This window comes from Mustela nivalis, assembly GCF_964662115.1.
Source record: "Mustela nivalis genome assembly, chromosome: 9".
Taxonomy (NCBI): domain Eukaryota; kingdom Metazoa; phylum Chordata; class Mammalia; order Carnivora; family Mustelidae; genus Mustela; species Mustela nivalis.
Window position 1 is genome coordinate 107,586,422 of NC_139028.1, and position 18,301 is coordinate 107,604,722.

At 51.4% G+C, this 18,301-nt stretch overlaps 2 protein-coding genes across 4 annotated transcripts; one reads left to right on the top strand and one right to left on the bottom strand.

Moving 5' to 3' along the window:
- Window positions 1-3,714: 3,714 nt before the first annotated feature.
- On the bottom strand, window positions 3,715-8,531 carry YPEL4 (yippee like 4). 2 transcript variants are annotated; one of them, XM_082747978.1, is made up of 5 exons: window positions 8,285-8,531; window positions 5,569-5,893; window positions 5,374-5,417; window positions 4,941-5,049; window positions 3,715-4,719 (listed from the first exon to the last, which is right to left on the bottom strand). In XM_082747978.1, exons 2-5 carry the CDS (start codon window positions 5,707-5,709, stop codon window positions 4,630-4,632), a joined length of 384 nt encoding a protein of 127 aa, XP_082604104.1. In that variant the 5' UTR covers window positions 5,710-5,893; window positions 8,285-8,531; the 3' UTR covers window positions 3,715-4,629. The 2 variants fall into 2 exon arrangements, with proteins under 2 accessions (XP_082604104.1, XP_082604105.1); XM_082747979.1 differs by lacking the exon at window positions 8,285-8,531 and adding an exon at window positions 6,033-6,439.
- A 4,271-nt stretch (window positions 8,532-12,802) lies between these two features.
- CLP1 (cleavage factor polyribonucleotide kinase subunit 1) lies at window positions 12,803-16,066 on the top strand. 2 transcript variants are annotated; one of them, XM_082747753.1, is made up of 3 exons: window positions 12,803-12,964; window positions 13,712-14,339; window positions 14,942-16,066. In XM_082747753.1, the coding sequence occupies exons 2-3, from the start codon at window positions 13,734-13,736 to the stop codon at window positions 15,611-15,613; spliced, it is 1,278 nt and encodes a 425-aa protein (XP_082603879.1). In that variant the 5' UTR covers window positions 12,803-12,964; window positions 13,712-13,733; the 3' UTR covers window positions 15,614-16,066. The 2 variants fall into 2 exon arrangements, with proteins under 2 accessions (XP_082603879.1, XP_082603878.1); XM_082747752.1 differs by having other exon boundaries at window positions 12,804-13,216.
- Window positions 16,067-18,301: the final 2,235 nt, after the last annotated feature.

The window sequence follows — 18,301 nt, forward strand, 5'->3', positions numbered from 1 at the left end:
GGGCCTTGGTTTCCGTCATTGCAACTGTGCAAACTGTGGGACAGGGCCCCGTGTCTGCAGATCACAGGAGCAAAAGCTCCTGCTTCCTGGGGGGGTGGGAGGAAGCTGGAGGGGAAGCCCTGAGGAAGAGCTCCTAACTGGAATCCTGCCCTCTGGGCCTGGGGCTGGCTGTGGAGTGTGGAGGAGAGCATCTCCCAGAGGCGGCTCCATCCCATGGAGGCCTTCATTGATTGGCGTGCCTGAGGAATCCCCTCCACCCCCAGCTTTTGCCCCTTTGGGGGAGCACACTGTTTACCAGGTCAGAACTGGAGTTAGGCTTCTGAGACCAGCACTAGCCAGGAATGGACCACGCTGGAGCTCTGAACCTTTGGCTTTGGGTTTTGATCGGTCTCAGGATTGTTTATCCAATGTTGAAGCCTCCTTGAATAGGATAGGATGGCGAAGTTGTGAGTGAGCTTGAAGACTCTAAGGGGAGTCCCTGGGTAAAATCAGGAACGGCTCACGTTTTGATCTCACTGCCAATGAAAGCCCATCCCTAATGCTCACTGTGAGAGAAGGAACCACCTTCACGATTTTGTTCGGTGTTGAATGCATATGGTGGATTTGGAGACCACGGATGGGGCTTCCCCCTGTGGTTTCCACCCTTAGACCTGAAAACTTCATGGTGTTGCTGGGACCTCTGACTCTGCTCTTCCACACTCTGGTCCTGGAGGTGCATCTGAGCTGGTTCCCAGAACTCCTTTATCTACTAAAGAGGGAGGAGAGCTTTCGAGTAGGGGAGAATAGACGGTGCTGTGGTCCTGGTCAGCAAGCTCCTCCAGAAGAGAAGCTGACCGAGATCACGTCCAGGGGAACAGTTTCACGTGAATGGCCCCCAGACTTTTGTGGTTGCTATCAGTCCCTTCTAACTGAGTGCCAAGCTTAAGGTCTCCACTTTAGCTCCCTCCGTGGACCCTGTCTCCCCTCCCCCCTGCCCAAAACCTTAAGAAAAAGGCAGTCTGGATGGGAAGGGTGTGAGGAAGGAGGCCACAGGAGGAAGGGAACACAAAATAGAGGGTTAGCACGGAATTGGGGAGGAAAGGGGTCTCAAAAATGAGAAGGGGCCGAGGGAGGCCAAGAGAGCTGAGTGGGCCGGGGCCTGGGAGAAGGGACGAGGAGGCAGGGTCGGCATGCTTCTGCTGCGGGCCGGAGCTCTTTTCACATTGTGCTACTGTCTGCACCTACCACTAGCAGTGCAATGTTAAAAGGGCATTGGCCGCGTAGTGCTACCCAGCGCCGGCTGCCTCCTCAGCATCAAGACCTCCTCTCCCCTCTGGGCACCAATCAGCTATCTTCCTGGTAAGAATCTGGGAAGCCTCTTAGTAGCCATGCTAACAGCTCACGTGATTGGAAGCTCTTCAATGTGCTAGACACTTCATCCTCGATGATGAAGCCAATGAACTTCTTGGCAAGTAACACCCCCATTTTACAGATGAAAGCACTGATATCCAGACAGGTTTAAGCACGGTGTCCATGGTGACACAGCTTTTAGACTGCAGAACCTAGATGTAACCCTGTCCTAAGGCTGCCAGCTCCCCCATTTTTTGGTAGACTTTTCTGGAGAGATTGGAGTCGGTTCTGTCCCCTGGGAGGCTGCCTGAGCTGAGGGCTGGAAAGTTTTGATGCCACCTGCTGGTTGTATGAGGGTATCTTCCAAAGCCTCAAACCTTTAAGGACAAAAGTGGTGGCTTGTCTCAGAAGGAAGAGGTCCCAGGCTCAGGCTGGGATTGGAGGGTGGGTGAAGAAGGTTGGGAGGATCCTATGAGCATAGGACCAGAGCAGACCTCCATGACAAAAAGTGGATACACAGCAAAGAAAAAGGGCTAACCTGGAAGGACTGCTCACCAGGGACAAAGACCTGTGTGCCCCCTGGCATTCCACACCTGCAGCTTTTAGGGCATGAAGGGGAGATCTTATCTCTGCCTGCAGTCCCGAGCATGACCCCATGGGAACTACAGGGCAATTAACGATACTTCTCCGGGGTACACCTGTCTGGGCATCCCAGGTTTAGACAGCAGTGCCCATGGCCTGACCTTGAAGATTAAATAGCACCCCTGGAGCCAAGGCCACAGAATGATTCTTGATTCTTTCCAGAGAGATTACAAAGAACTTGAGGGCAGTGTCTACTCCACTTACTTCTCTGTTTCCCACAGTGCCTACTTAGCTTAATGAACATTTGTGAAAATAAACAGAAAGGGGGCTGATTTGGGGAACTTTAAGAAGGTTGCTAATTTGTGCCTGATTTTCAGGGTTAGCACTTGGGGCTTGAGAAGAGAAGACTTCCTGGACTTGGATGCGGGAAGTGGGACTGTGAGGGTTTCTGGGTCCCTTCCCGCAGGCAGCCCTCTGAGGCCTCCCAGATGGAGGTGCTGGACATCATCCTTCCGTGGCGTGCATTGGTCTTGCATCTTCTACTTCCCTCCTGTCTTTTTGCCCAGACAGCCCCTCCCTCCCTCCCTCTCTTTCTTTCTTCCTTCCTTCCGTGTATTAACATTTCTGTTTGAGCCTCTTCTCTGGGCACAAAACAGCCATTTGATGATGTCACGCCACTCTTGTTCAAAAAGCAAGAATTTTTCAGTGTTTTCCCAATGCCCTTGGGATGAAATGTAGATCCCTAAATGGTCTGTCTTTCCTGTGTCCTCTTTCTCACCCACTGGCATTTCCACTCCAGCGCTGGGAAACTTTTCCCTCCTCAAATTAAGCTAAGCCACTTGACACACAAAGTTCTCTCTCTGAAACAGTCCCCCTCCCCACTTCCCCCTATGCCCACCCGAGGGCTCCTCCTCCACGCACCATCAGTCATCACCTCTGTCTTCTTTGACTCCTCAAATCTAGGCTAAGCCTCTCCTAGGAGCTTCAGAACCTGCTGCCCAGAGCCCTTGTCCCCTGTTCCTGGAATTGGCTCAATATTGTTTGTCCTCCCTAGCGGGAAGGACTGAAAGTCCCCCGAAGTCAGGCCACTGCTGCCTTGTTCTCCACTGCCCCCTCAGTGCTGGATACAATGCCTGGCAGGTCACGGGTGCTCTACAAAGATCGGCGATACCTGAACAAATCTGGATAACAAGCTAGCTTAAAAAAAAAAAAAAGTTTTTATGATGTGTACAGTCCTCCCCGCAGTTGTCAGTGACCCAGCAAACAACAATGGGGATTTCATATCACTGCCAAAAGTCACACGTGGATCACACGGTGGCACTGATGCTGCGGTTTTTGAGCCGTTTCCTTCCACTTGGTCTCTGCTGTGCTGGGGCAGCACCTTGGCGTTGATCGATTTTCCTTTCAGCCATAAGTGTGGCCATGAACTGACCCAGACAGTTCAAAACCAGGCTGAAAAGCAATAGGACCCAAGGACACCCTTGTTCAGGGAAGAGACCCTTCCAGGTGCCCAGTCCTGGATCCAGGCAAAAACAGGATTCATTGTCAAGGGCTCTGGAAGAGGAGCTGATTTGGATGGTCCGGCTGGAACACAGCTCGCAAAAGCTCCCTCTTCACTAAGCAGACCTCACCTGAAGACCCAACCCCTGGTTAAAGTTCCAGTGGGGTTTTGACACAGACAAAGCAGTTGCTGCCCTCTAGTGGCGTGAAGGGACAGGCCCCTGGGGGGCGGGGTGGGGCAGGGGGGTGACAGAATAGTATATGGTAGGTACATGGGAAGGACAGTCAAGAGGACAGAGTCCCTCACAGTTGCTTTTCCCCTTTTTATTAAAAATAGACCCAAACACTTTATGTATCATACAAAAGTTTCGTTCGCTGGTGGCAGCCACGAGGAAGCCTGACCCCGTGGCACTGATGTCCCACCTCCCCTCCAAGGGACGGTCCCAGAGAGCAATGGCTGGGCCTCAGAGAATGCCCAGAAAGTCTGCTCGCGCTGGAAACAGCCAGCTGGGGTGGGGGCTGTTACAGGAGCAGCTTTCCCCACCCCACCCACTGGCGAAGATACTCGAAAGTGCCTCTTTAGTGCCAAGATGAACTAAAAAGTGGAGTGAAATGGAAACCCCTGTGATTCTTTTATTTCCCAGGGCTTGGGATCTGGGATTTTTTTTTTTTTTTAACTCCCCTTACACCCCCGAATCCTTTCTCCTACAAGCGGGGGCGGGAAACTTCACCCTCAGAGACTGGTGTCTCGCGGTGTCTGAGGCCAAAATTTCACTCCAATTCAAGCCCCTTCTCATCTGCTGTCCTGTGGCCTGGGAACTACCAGCCCCATGCCTAAGGCTTGTCCTCCGTTCACTCAAACAAGAGATTAGGGCAGAAATGGATCCTTCCGTGGTGCTCTGCCTGACCTATGCCCTGCCATCCCCTCTGATTTTAGGACCTTAGGGCTAGAAGGACCTACAACTATCCTCTTTCCCCAGCTCTGTCTCTCCCTGACTGCTGCCCACTCCTGAGCGTTGAACACCCCTGGGGTACCCCAGACCACCCTTCCAAAGGGGCCTGGGGGTGATGGGGGGGAGGAGGGGGAGGTGTGGTGGGAGCCGCCTTCCCCCCAGGGGTGGGGCAGTACTCATGCTGGTATGGACTGCTTGGCAGGGCCAGGGGACAGGTGTGGGGAGGGTGGGCATGCGGAGGAAGGGCACAGCCTGCCTGAGCCCCTCAGTCCCAGCCGTTGTCTTTCACCATGTGTGACATTTCAATGATGTACTTCCCCTCCTTGTACTTCTGGCTTGTCTCAAAAGCCTGCTCCTGGTGGAGGGGAAGCAATGAAGGTAGGACAAAACAAACCCCCTCCAGGTCCTCCTCCTACCCAGGCTCCTACCCCTGCCCCCAAAAGCCCCTGCGCAGTCCAACCCAGCAACGAGCTCCCTGCTTCTTTGGACCATGCAAAAGCCTGCAGAGGTCCCTAGGGCTCAGTGGGCCATGACGAGCGTCCACGTGAGAGGGTAGCCCCCTCTCTGGGTACTTACATACTTCCAGCCCAGGGTGGTTTTGCAGCTCTCGCAGAAAATGTCAGCTACCGAGTGGAGCCCCGTGAGCAGGAGGCGCTGTTCAGCGGGTCCGCAACCCACGTTGACCCTGTCTCAGGAAACACAAAGGACCCGGCACCAGTGGAGTCGTTCTGTCAGTTCAGCCCCCAAACAGCCCAAAGGAACTTCCACCTGGAGAGCACTTAGACCACCCCACGGGAAGCTCGGGCCGGCCACTCTCCACCCCTGCATGCCTACGGCCCGGGCCTCTCCACGAGAGAACCAAGGACTGAGTTTCCGGACCCCTTGGCAAAAGGAGAGGCAAGAGCCAAAGGTGCAAGGCCACCTGCTGATGGCTCACCCCCTTTCTCCGCCCTGGAAAGTTGCTCGGACTCACGCGCACACATACACACAAAGAGAGAGGTAGACTCACACGGAGTTAAACAGGTAGGCTCGGCCGTGGCTCCCTTGGAAAGACTGTGGAGACATAGGACAGACAGTGACTGCTGGGTTGCCCTTGGCACTGCCTGAGCCCCCCAGGGGCGAGGGGGAGGGTGGACGGCCCTCGTCGCCTCTCCCCTCGGTGAGTCCTGGTGGGAGAGAAGTGGCAGAGCCCCACCTGGCGTACCTTGGAGATGAGCTCATCGTGTTTGGCCAGGTGTGCGCGGCAGTGGACGCAGCTATATGTGCGGTGGCAACGGGGCAGGTAGCTGCGGAACGTCTTGGCGGGGAGGCAGGCAGGGCCCGGGCCAGGGTCGCAGCTGGGCATGACAGGCTGAAGGACAATGCCCTGGCGGGCCGGAGGGGCTGGCGCCGTGCAGCCCCCACACAGACGGTCGCAGGTGAAGCAGCGGAGCAGGTTGGCTAGAGCCGTGTTTCAGGGCAGGAGAAATGTGGGGGGGCTGCCCGGCCAGGGCCCCCCCAGACGTGAACCAGATAGAAATAGAAGTCACCTGGGAAGAGGAAAGAGCGCATCAGGAGAGCCCTGACCTCCCAAAGAGCCCCTCCCCAGGGGGAATGGGGAAGATGGGCTCAGCTTCGCCCTGCCCTGACTTTCCCCACCACCAGGGACCCTCAGTGTGCCAGTCGCACCATCGCCCGGTCCCCTGGATTCCCGGCTGCGCTGGCAGCTGTTCCAGGCCTCTGATGCCTCAGCCGGAGAGGTGGTGTCTCTCCCTCCTGGGGCAGGAGGAGTCTTCGCCGTTTTCCACCGAGAGCAGCCTGCTGGTACCAACGCTGCCATGGGAGCATTGTCATCGGCAAGTGTCCTCTCTCCTGGGTTTCAGCCCTTTTGTGAGGGTCTGCACCCCACGTGTGCTGCTAGGCTCGGGTTCAGAGCCTTTGATAAGTTGGGGAAGCCTGGTGGTCTTTCTCTTCTGTGGTCTCCATTTGCAATGCAATCGGTCCTTCATACATTCTGTGTGGGGAAGAAGCCGGCCCGAAAGGCAGGCAGGCACACACACTCTGCTTAGCTCTGTCCTGGGGCTGGGGGTCCTCCACTCTGGGAACTAGAACTTCATGGATGTCTCCTTTGGTACCAAAGACCTCAGACGTGGCCGCTTGCCAGCCCTGCACTTTGGTCCACTCGTTCCAGCTCAGAAACAACGACTTGGCTCTTTTCTCAGCCTCTGAGCCCCCTTGCTCTCTACTGCTCTTGGCTCACCGTTGCCTTAGCCTCAGTTAAAGACTTGGACATCCAGCCCTAGGAGAGAAAAATCTCTTTTCCTTCAGGCAAATCTAACAGCTGGAAGCGATGGGTGATAATGGGGATCCCGGCAGGGATGGCTGCCCTCCTGGGCTGTGTGGCGTGGTGTGGGATCAACGTCCACTGCCGAAGTGGGGGGACTCCTCTGTTTTCAAAACCTAGGTGTGGGGGTACAATGCGGAGAACGTTTCCACCTTCTCCCTGGAGTAGGGACAAACAGCAGTGACTCTGTGGGTGACATTAGATAAAATTGCTGGGTTCGGATTAGGAATGTTGAGGGAGAGGTCAGTATCTGCCCAGACTCCAACCCCAAAGTGGCAGAGGGTGCTAGAGGCAGCGGATAAGAAGGGAGGGGCCCTCTGTTGGCTCTGATAAACCAGTGAGGTTCTGCCTTCTCCTCCATGGGGCCTTCTCCACCCAGGCCTGCCGTGGGTGACTTAGCTCAAGTCCGGTTCCGAGGTACCAGCTGGGTACTCTGGCAACACAAGGCCACTCAGCAGAGCAGAAGTGGCATGACTGCGAGTAGCCTGGGCAAGCAGGCTCTCATCCCATGCTCTGTGGTGGCCACGGGCGCCCCAGCCGTTCTAGTGTTTCCTGGGGCCACCAGGCAGTCTCTCCACAGAACCCCCACCCCGGACAGAGCTGATCATCAGTTTGAGGTCCTCTACCCTTGGCCCCAGAAAGACACCTTGAGCTGAGTTCAGGGTGACATTGGGCTCTGGCCGCAGAAGAGGGACCGTCCTCACCAGTGTCCACTGTTCAGCGCCCACTTCCCAGGTCTGCCTTCAACTTTGCCTGTGAGCTCCCCTCTGCTGCGCTCCACCTAGTGCACCTGCCAGGGGCCCGGCCAGGGGGCCAGGCTGGGTCCCTGCTCTCTATCTCCTCCTCCCCGGCCCTCCGACACACCTCCCTCCCTCTCTCTCCCCTGCTTCCCCATCAGGCCAAGGAGAGGCTGCACAGAAGGCCAGAGACTCACTCACAGGAGGGGGAGCTGGGGTCATTGCTTCCCCGGCTCAGATCACAGGAAGAATCAAGTTGGGCAAATGCCGGAAAAAACAAAGGCAAGCTGAGTGCCGGGGAGAGGATGTTCCCCCAAGTGAGATGGGGCTGGACCGTGGGAGGTGGGGGAGAAGGAGCGCTGGGGGGAGGGGGGGTGCTGAGCAACCAGCGCTGACAGCAGAGGCGCCCAGGCGGAGGCTTGAGGAACCAGGTGCGAATCCTGTGCCTGGCTGGCGGGGTGGGGGGGACACGACACCTGCTCACAATGGATTTTCTCATCTGCTCCGAGGTTTCACCGCCCCCCCCTTCCCGGGCTGGCGTTCTCGGCATGGTATGGTCCAAATAATTAGCAGCGCAGCCAGCCTCCCGGGCGGGCTTCGGGGGTCTGCACCAGCAGCAAAACAATAAACAGTGAGGCCTGATGTAGCAGCCAAAGTTGCCGGAAAATAAGTGCAGGAACCGTCAGAGCCCTGAGAGGGATGGAGGAGCTGAGAAGGGAGCGGAGGCAGCGGGGAGGGGGAAGGGAGGACAAAGGGTGGATGAATAATGCTTTTGCAATGGGGAGAAAGCAACACGCAGCAGGAGGAGGAAATTTGCAAAAGGGAAAAAAAATTCATTTGGAGAAGGGCTGCCCCCTCACCTTGAGGTCTGCTCCCGAGATCTCCGTCTATCTCTCTCTCTTTCTCTCTCTCTCTCTCAATCTCTCTGCTCACTCTTCTCTCTTCTCTCTCCGCTCCTTCAATTGGGAAGGGGATGGGGGCGGGGGGAAGGTAGTTAGGGGCTGGAGACTGGGGCTGCCAAGCTGGCCAGCTGCTGGGGGGCCAGAGGTTGTCTCTCGTCTGTACCTCGGTCTGTGGGTGAATGTAGCTGTGTGTTGTGGAACTGCATCATAACACTGTGAGTCATCCATCCCCCACCCCCTCACCTCCCACGTCAGAGCAGGGCTGGGAGACACAGGAGGCGGGTTGGGAGGAAAGGAGGGGGCAGGCGTGGAGGGATGGGGCTCCGGGAGGGAGCAGGGGGGTGGGAGCAGACGGATCGGACGGGAGGAGGGATGCCAGAGGAGAGGCTGGTTGCTGAGGAGGAAGGCAGTGTGGCCAAGGAGACCGAAGGAACCTGGGGGAAGGACAGGGCTGGGCAAGGATGGAGTACGGGTGGCAGGCTGGAGGGAAGGAGGTGGCCAGGCAGTGACAGTGAGAGATGGATGCAGAGAACTAAGCGTGTGCACACATTCAAGAGGATATATTTCCCGTCTCAGCCCGGACGCCAGCCCTGACGCAGGGACAAGAAAGACATATTGATGGTTACATTGCGCTCCCCAAGCTTGAACCGGGCACTTCCAAGCCTCGGAGCCTTAGCTTAATGCCCCTCAAGGAGTCCTAGATGGAATATGACCTCTCACAAGCAGGAACCTCTCCTCAGCTACCTCCAAGTTACTTGTGCTTCGGGAAGAGAGACACCCACATTACATAAGGTTCTCTACTGGGCTGTAAACTTTCTGAGAAAGGTCCTCTGGGAAACTCCTCTCTGCATCCCAAGACTGCAATGTCTAGCGCAGAGCCTTGCCAAAGAAGATGATCACAAAACAGCAGTCGAGCTGCGTCTTCAGACAAGGTCCAGGGGTCTGGCTTTGGTCTCAAAGGGACCTGAGTTTGAGTACCATCTTTGCCAGTACACTCACCAGGAACCCCTGGACAAGTTTCTGATCTTTGTGCCGCCAGTTTTCCACTCCTCCTAAGATTTACCTCATGGAGATGTGAGGTAGCATGTAAACACCGAAAAAGTGCCGGGCACACGATCCGCACTTAATAAACGGTACTTATTTCCAAACACTGTTCTCAGCTTCATACCCGGAACCCCAGAGAGGATTTACTATTAAATTCTGACATCTCAAGAGACATATACCAACTTTATATCTTGTGAAGAACTTACACTTTTCGGGGCTATTTTTCTAGCAGCTTCCAATTATATTTCCTTTGACTCAGATTCTGTTTCTCATGGAGTGCCGTCTTGTGCATGTCTCTGAAGTGTGTGGATATGGAACATATCCTCTAAGATAAAAGCCCCAATTTCTAAGAGAGGCTACCATCTAGAAAATGGTACTAAGAAAGGTCCTTTGTCTTTTCACATGTAAGGCAGGCAGGAGTAAGGCAGGCAGGAGTAGGGAAATGTGGGTAATGGGAGGTATTGCTAGCTCGGTATGAAAAAGTAGCTGGAGGGTCACCTGGGTGGCTCAGTCTCTTAAGCCTCTTCCTTCTGCTCAGGTCACAACCCCAGGATCTCTTTACTAAGCAGGAAGCCTGCTTCTCCCTCTCCCACTGCCTGCTACTCTCCCTGCTTGTGCTCTCTCACTTTCTCAAATAAATAAAATTAAAAAAAAAAAAAAAAAAACTAAATACAAGTAATTCTATTTAATCTGGGAGGATTCTGGGGTTTAAGATAAATTCTGAAAACACAGTGCAAATGCCTTGAGTGATATTACCAGAAGTCTGGAACTGAGAGGGAGAACTGGGTAAAGAAAGAAGTGTTTTCTGGGGCGCCTGGGGGCTCAGTGGGTTAAAGCCTCTGCCTTCGACTCAGGTCATGGTCTCAGGGTCCTGGGATCCGAGCCCCACATCGGGCTCTCTGCTCAGCAGGGAGCCTGCCGCCCCCCCCCCCCCCGCCTACTTGTGATTCTCTCTCTCTCTCTCTGTTAAATAAATAAAATCTTAAAAAAAAAAAAGAAAGAAAGAAGTGTTTCTGTCTGGGCAGCAGATGAAAGAGGAAAGGTAAGTGGGGAGAGGAATTTGAGGAACCATTCTTGAGGAAAACAATGGGAAGTGGGGGGAAAGGTAGGTGAGTAGTTCTTAGGCAAGGACTGAAAGTTTGGAGGGAAAAAAAGGGGATACCAATTAACTCAGGAAGAAAATGATAATGATCAAGGGTTTAACTGGAGAGGAGAATGAAAAAGACATATGAGGACAGTATTCTTTGGGGGTGGGAGTGGAGATGGCAGGAACGCTTGGTGAAAGATGACAAGGAAGAAGAGAGAGTGTAGGCAAGCATGCATGCTGTAAATGTTGTGTCTTCCTCACTCTGTTTAAGGAGTGAATTGGAGGGGGCCTGGCTGGCTCAGTAGGTGGAACATGTGACTCTTGATCTGGGTGGGGGAAGGGAGTCGTGAGTCAGAGCTCCACAATGGGGGGCAGAGATTACTTTTAAAAAGCGTGGTGGGGGGAGTGGGGGGGGAGTGAAATGGAGATAATCTAAAGGCAAGGAGAGTTTCTTTTCCCTAAGTTCAGCTTGAGATGGATATATAAATAAGCCAAATAAAGATGACCTTCAGATAATTGGGAGAAATTGCCTCGAGGGACAGAGTGTGGAGGCGAAGAAACAGATCTGGGAAATAGACTGCAGGGAAAGAGGAGAGGCTGAGCTTATTCCGGAAGAGAATTTGCAAATAGAAGCCGGGAACTGAATTTTTGAAGAGTGGTGAAAAGTTATGGGATACCTGAAAGTTCACCGGAGAACTAATGCATGTGTGGTGAATGAATGAATTCAAGCAAACCATTAAGGAATAAGCCTTGGGAAGTGAGGATGGCACTCGGACAGAATGAGTGCTAAGGCAGGGTCGGTGTGAAAGAGGCAACCCAGAAAATAATCGTCCCAGGCTTCGAGTAACCATGGGAGTTGGACTGAAGTAAGTTACTCATCCCTAAACTGGGGGGTGTTAATTATGGTATGTGCTTCATAGGACTCCTGTAAGGATTAAATGAATTTACACCTGTAAAACTCAGAGAACCGTACCTGGCATCTAACACTATGTAAGTGTTTGCTCCTATAGTAACTGGATTCAGAATCCCAAATCCTGGGCTTGAGCCCTAACTTGGGCAAGTCCCTTCACCTACCTTGGTCTCCTTCCTCATCTGAAATTGGAGATAATAAAACTGACTTTATAGGTTGGCTGTGAGAGAAGATACTGGAAAAGGCTTTGAAAATTTTAAACTATTGTACAAATGGATGGCATTATTAGAGCTCCCCCTCCTCAGCCTAAAATAAAAACTTAAGAGCTAATATCAGATGCCCTGTTACACTGTGCTTAGTACTTTTGTATCATCCCATTCAATCTGTAAAACAACTTTAAGAGGTTGGGTACTGTTATTATCCCTGTTTACAGACCAGAAACTGGGTCTCCGAGCATTTATGCCTGATTTGCCCAAAGTCACACAGCAAGAACGTGGCAAAGCAGAGCATAAGATTCCAAAGCCCAAGCTCCTGAGGATTATAGATGTGGCCCAAACTGTTGCCCGTGGAATAAATGATTGGCTTTGTAGAACTGTCAGGAATTCAGGGAGGGGAAACGAGTCACCAATAGAAATTCCCTCTCAAGAGGAGAGACATTGTTGGAAGAAATTCTTGTTGTTGGAAAAAATTTATTCTTTTTAAAGGGACGCCTGGGTGGCTCAGTTGGTTGGACGGCTGCCTTCGGCTCAGGTCATGGTCTTGGAATCCCGGGATCGAGTCCCACATCGGGCTCCCAGCTCCGTGGGGAGTCTGCTTCTCCCTCTGACCTTCTCCTCGCTCATGCTCTCTCACTGTCTCTCTCTCAAATAAATAAATAAAATATTAAAAAAAAATTTATTCTTTTTAAAAAAAATTTTTTTTTAATGCCCTCTCGGTGCCAAGCGCTGTGTCAGAGAGGGAATGCCATCCCAGGTTGGCCTCCGACAGGCTGTTTTCCTCCACTTTCCCTTACTCCCAGATTCCCCCCCACCGCCTGGCTTGTGGTCCAGGCAAGCAGATGGTCGTGGGACCCAGATGGCGAGCCTAACTAGCCAGCCCCTTCTCTCCCCCCAACACCCTCCTCCTCCCCCGCCTTCCCACTACCCTCCAAGGGCCTCTCCACCGCCCCTCTCTTTTCCCCGCCGCAGGTGAGCGGGAACACTGGCGCTAGAGTCCGCACAGAGCCGCGCCTCGGCAACCATTGGCTCCTTGGCGGGTCCCCGCCTCGCTCGGGCGTCACCGCCACTCCTCCTACCCACGGCTGGCCAGCTTCGCTAACAATGACGGCCGCCGCCCCGCCCACCTTTTGGCGTCACGAGCAAAACAATCGCCTAACTACAGCTCCCAGAAGGCCGAGCGGCTGCGCGAGCACAGCATCCTGAGGTCATTCTGACAAAACTACACATCCCGAGAGGCATCACGCGACCGCGACTTCTCCATTGCGCAAGTGCGGAACCGCCTCTGTTTCCGGCGTTGGTCTGGGCGAGCGTGGAGTGCTGTTGGGTTTAGGTGGCGTCGGGGCTCTTCCATTTACGGGTTTGGGTTTGTGGCTGCGCAGGTGAGATAATAGGCTCGGGAATGCAACCGTCGCCCCCTTAGGGCCAGGACGGATTTCGGCGTCTGGGGGTCCCGGGACAGATACTGGACTTAGAGCTGCGGCTCGCGGTCGGAGATCATTCTTCACTATTTCTCGGCGTTTTCTAGACCACGGAGTAATTTTTTCCCTTCAGCAGTGCCCGGAGCAACGCTTTGTGAGAGGAAGGCTAAGTGCCTCCAGTTGACAGCCGAGGAAGAGGTCCAGAGAGATAAGGTGATTTGTCTAACGACGGTACTTGGCAGTTGCTGAGCGGGGCGTTACTGTTCTTTTCTAAGTCCAATCCCAGCATTTTCTGCTTTGCATCCAGATTGCAGACGCCCTTTCTTGTTGATTAAGAGAGTTGGGGAGTGGACATTTGTTGCCCTCTCAAGTGGAGTATCCCTGTAGAGTGACGAAAGGAGCTATGGAGGTGATATAATCAAGTCTTAAGGTCAATGTGTAGAAATAGTTTTATGTCTGAATCATTTATTCACTCGGTGAATTTATGAAGTGCCTTCGGGTTGTCAAGCCCTATTCTAGATATGAAGATACAGCAGCAAACCACACTGCCCAACCCTTAGATTCCAGCGGGGGTAGTCAGACAATAAACAAACACATAGTGAGACACGTAGGGAGAAAAATAAAGCAAGGTAAGGGGAACTATCCATGGGAGGATCTTGAACAGTGTCGTAACTTCCGTTTAGATCTGATAATTAATTTGTGTTCTAGGCACAGCACCTACACAGAAAAGATGGGAGAGGAGGCCAACGATGACAAGAAGCCAACAACTAAATTTGAACTAGAGCGAGAAACAGAACTTCGCTTTGAGGTGGAGGCATCTCAGTCAGTTCAGTTGGAGCTGCTGGCCGGCATGGCAGAAATCTTTGGCACAGAGCTGACCCGAAACAAGAAATTCACCTTTGATGCTGGTGCCAAGGTGGCTGTTTTCACTTGGCATGGCTGTTCTTTACAGCTGAGTGGCCGCACCGAGGTGGCTTATGTCTCCAAGGACACACCTATGTTGCTTTATCTCAACACTCACACAGCTTTGGAGCAGATGAGGAGGCAGGCGGAGAAGGAAGAAGAGCGAGGCCCCCGGGTGATGGTAGTGGGCCCCACTGATGTGGGCAAGTCCACAGTGTGTCGTCTACTGCTCAACTACGCAGTGCGTTTGGGCCGCCGTCCCACTTATGTGGAGCTGGATGTGGGCCAGGGCTCCGTTTCCATCCCTGGTACCATGGGGGCCCTCTACATTGAGCGGCCAGCAGATGTTGAAGAGGGATTCTCTATCCAAGCCCCTTTGGTATATCATTTTGGCTCCACGACTCCTGGCACCAACATCAAGCTTTATAATAAGGTCAGAGCCAAGGTGGGATGGAGGGAAGGGCTGCTGTTAGGGTAGAAAGTTGTGCAAAAGTGTGCTAATTAAAACCGTCTATGACTGTTTCTCGTTGCTCCCTCTCAGCTGGTATGATGGCCACACGATTTCGGAAAAGACAGCCTCAAATAGAAGTCAACCTCAGATTGTTAAACGTTTCTGTGGCTCTGTTCTTTTTTTTTTTTTTTTTTTTTTTTTTAATATTTTATTTATTTACTTGAGAGAAAGAGAGAGAGCATGAGAATGGGGAGGGTCAGAGGGAGAAGCAGACTCCCTGCTGAGCAAGGAGTCCGATGCGGGGCTCGATCCCGGGACTCCAGGATCATGACCTGAGCCGAAGGCAGTCGCTTAACCAGGACGCCCAGGCGTCCCTGTGGCCCTGTTCCTGAGTAATTTACTAAATTTCTGCTTCGGACATGAAACAGTAGAAGAAGCAACATAAAAATGAAATCCATGTTAACGGGTTAAAATCACAGTCCTTAAGAATGTCATTTTTTTCTTGTACCTAATAGCCACTTATTCTATGTAGCTATGAGTTTGTTTGTTTTGTTTTTTCCTCACCTTGATGCTCTCTTCTGCAGATTACATCTCGGTTAGCGGACGTGTTCAATCAAAGGTGTGAAGTGAACCGAAGGGCCTCTGTGAGTGGCTGTGTCATTAACACCTGTGGCTGGGTCAAGGGCTCTGGGTACCAGGCCCTGGTGCACGCAGCCTCAGCCTTTGAGGTCGATGTGGTAGTGGTTCTGGATCAAGAACGACTGTACAATGAACTAAAACGGGATCTGCCTCACTTTGTCCGCACTGTTCTGCTCCCTAAATCGGGGGGTGTGGTTGAACGCTCCAAAGACTTCCGACGAGAATGTAGGGATGAGCGTATCCGTGAGTATTTCTATGGATTCCGGGGCTGTTTCTATCCCCATGCCTTCAATGTCAAATTTTCAGATGTGAAAATCTACAAAGTTGGGGCACCCACCATTCCAGACTCCTGTTTGCCTTTGGGCATGTCTCAGGAGGACAATCAGCTCAAGCTAGTACCTGTCACACCTGGCCGAGATATGGTGCACCACCTCCTGAGTGTTAGCACTGCTGAGGGCACAGAGGAGAACCTTTCCGAGACCAGTGTGGCTGGCTTCATCGTGGTGACCAGTGTGGACCTGGAACATCAGGTGTTTACTGTTCTCTCTCCAGCCCCTCGCCCACTGCCCAAGAACTTCCTTCTCATCATGGATATCCGGTTCATGGATCTTAAGTAGAGTTTGGCAGGAAGCCTTGCTGCCTGGGCATTAATGATCTTCTGGCCATCACCAGAGGCAGATAGGCTGAGGTATGAGACTCTGTTGAGGCCACGCAGAGGAGTAAATAGTGAACTAGTAGAAAGCATATTGCTACCTCTTAAAACAGGTGGTGGAAACCCAGCTCTTCTAATTTTGAACCAAAAGGACAACCATGAGAATATAATTGGTTTTTTTGGATCACCGAAGGTGCCACTTTGAATTCTCTGAGGTCCTGGAGAATCCCATTTCTTCCACACTGCTACTTGGTGGATTGATTTTTAGGAGGATTTTTTTTTTTTTAAACCATTACTGCTTTATATTCTGTTATATAGCATTTACTATCTCATCCAGGATGAAAGAATGAATCAGAAGGCTTCTTTGTAATAAAGCTCAAATGTGGAAAATTTTAATAAATATTTTTGCCATATCACAGAAGGTGGTATAATTTTTTTTAATTTTGTTTTTTCTCCCTAAGCAAGATGGAAATATTCTTGGAATGAGTTATTGCTAAGTCCTTAGAGGAGAGGAAAGCCAAGAGCCCACCTGTGAGCCAAGCAGGTGAATTTTTATAATGGCTTTCCTTTGCTTTCCTTGTAGGTAAACAGATACTAAATCTGTTGTCAGTGCCAGGTTTACTCTGAGGAGCTACGGGCGGTGGTGATAAACTTGGATTGAGATTTCTGGTTTAATCATTTTCTAGACATAGCCCATTTGCTCTCAGCTGCAGCTATCATTCCTATTGTCTGTCTGTCTGGAACTGGGCCCTAGGTCAGTGTAAACTGAGCTTTCAGGTGGTAAGAAGCTGGGAAAGCCCCATTCTCTGATTTCTTACAAATGATTTGTGTTCCTAGTTTAGACTGGATAATTGAGTACTGTCTAATGCCCTTCATCCATTCGTTATTTTCACAAATATTAATTTATATAACAAATACAAATATTTATTGAGCATCTATTTGCCAGAAACCACTCCAGGTGGGGAACAAGTTAGTCTTACAGAGCTTTCATAGAATAAACAAAAAAGGTAAGTGCTACGCAGAGTTAAAATTGGGTGGTCTGAGACAGAATGACTAGGAAAATGCTTTAGATTGGTGTCAGGAAAGGCACCTCCCCTGAGCACATTTCACATTAAGACCTGAATGGCTGTGTGAAATTGGGACATCTTCATGCAAAATCCTAAGAAAGGAAAAAAAAAATGATGTATTCGATGAAGGGAAAGGCTGGTGTGGTGGTATCAAGGGGCAATTGGTAAAAATTGAGGCTGGAGGGGCAGCAGAGACCAGATAATATTGGGCTCCTGTACTCTAAGAGCAGTGGCAAAGGATGGGAGAGGGGTGGTGTCTTAGTTCCTTCAGACTGCTATATGAAAAATGCCACAGAATGGGTAGCTTATAAACATCAGATTTCTCACAGTTCTGGAGGCAGGAAATTACAAAGTCAAGGCATCTGCACAGTCGTGTTGTGATGATGGCTCTCTTTGGGGTTGCAGACTGCCTGCTTCTAGCTATGTCCTTACATAGAAGGGCCAAGGATGCACGGTGGAACCACTTTTACAATTTACAGTTTTACAATCATGATCTAAGTAGCTCTCAAAGGCCCCACCTCCTAATACCATCATTTTTGGGGCTTAGGATTTCAACATTATGAATTTGGGAGACATAATGCAGAGCAAAGCAGGTGGTTAAATGGAGGAATGGCCTGATTTTGAAAAGATCATTGCTCTGTGGAAGATGGCTTATAGAAGGAAGAGTAAGAGCAAGGATACGTGAGGAGACTTGTGGTAGTTTCAGTGTGAGAATCGATGGGGCATTAGACTAGACGAGGTGGAGCAGGAGATTGTGTTGGGATCTTTTGAAGATAAGATGGGACCTGCTGATGGGAGTGGTGAGGAAAAGAAAGTGGAATCAAAGGTGATTCTTGTATTTCTTACTTGAGTAACTAGATTGGATATGAGGTTGGAGAAACTCAGGGAAGGGATGAGAGAATATCAAATTGTACTTTAGCAATATTTTCAGTTGCTTATTATTCATCCAAATGGAGATGCTGTGTGGACGTGTGGAAACAAGGAGCTAGGTTTGGGGAAGTTAGGGCTGAAGGTTCATGGGAGCTGTTGGCTTATAGAGGGCTTTTTAAGGCAGTAGTATTGGATGAAGTCAGGGACTCTGTAGGTGGAAATTAGGAGACCGAGATGGACTTTAAAGGCACTCCAAACATAAGAGGTGAAGTGTAGTGGGAGTTAGCCAAGGAGATTGGACTATGGGTCTGGAAGCATGGGTGTCAGTTTTGACCTTACAAGTGTAGTTTTGGAGTGGTACGGACAAAAGTCCTATTGAAATACATTTATTATTGTGAAGATGTACAGATAACCTCCATAGACAAACTTTGCTAAGAAAGGGAGGGGGACTGGATGTAGGGCCAAGAGAGGGTTTGTTGTTAGTGTTTTAGGTAGGATGCCTCAGCATATCAACAGACTAGAGAGAGAATGATGGGGGGAGGAGAATCTTCTTGACACCATTCTCTTTTTTCTGTATTTTTCCAAATAGAACATTAAAGAGGGGCATCTGGGTGGCTCAGTTGCTTAAGCATCTGCCTTTGGCTCAGGTCATGATCCCAGGGTCCTGGGATGGAGCCCCAAATTAAGCTTCTTGCTCAGGGGGGAGCCGCCTTCTC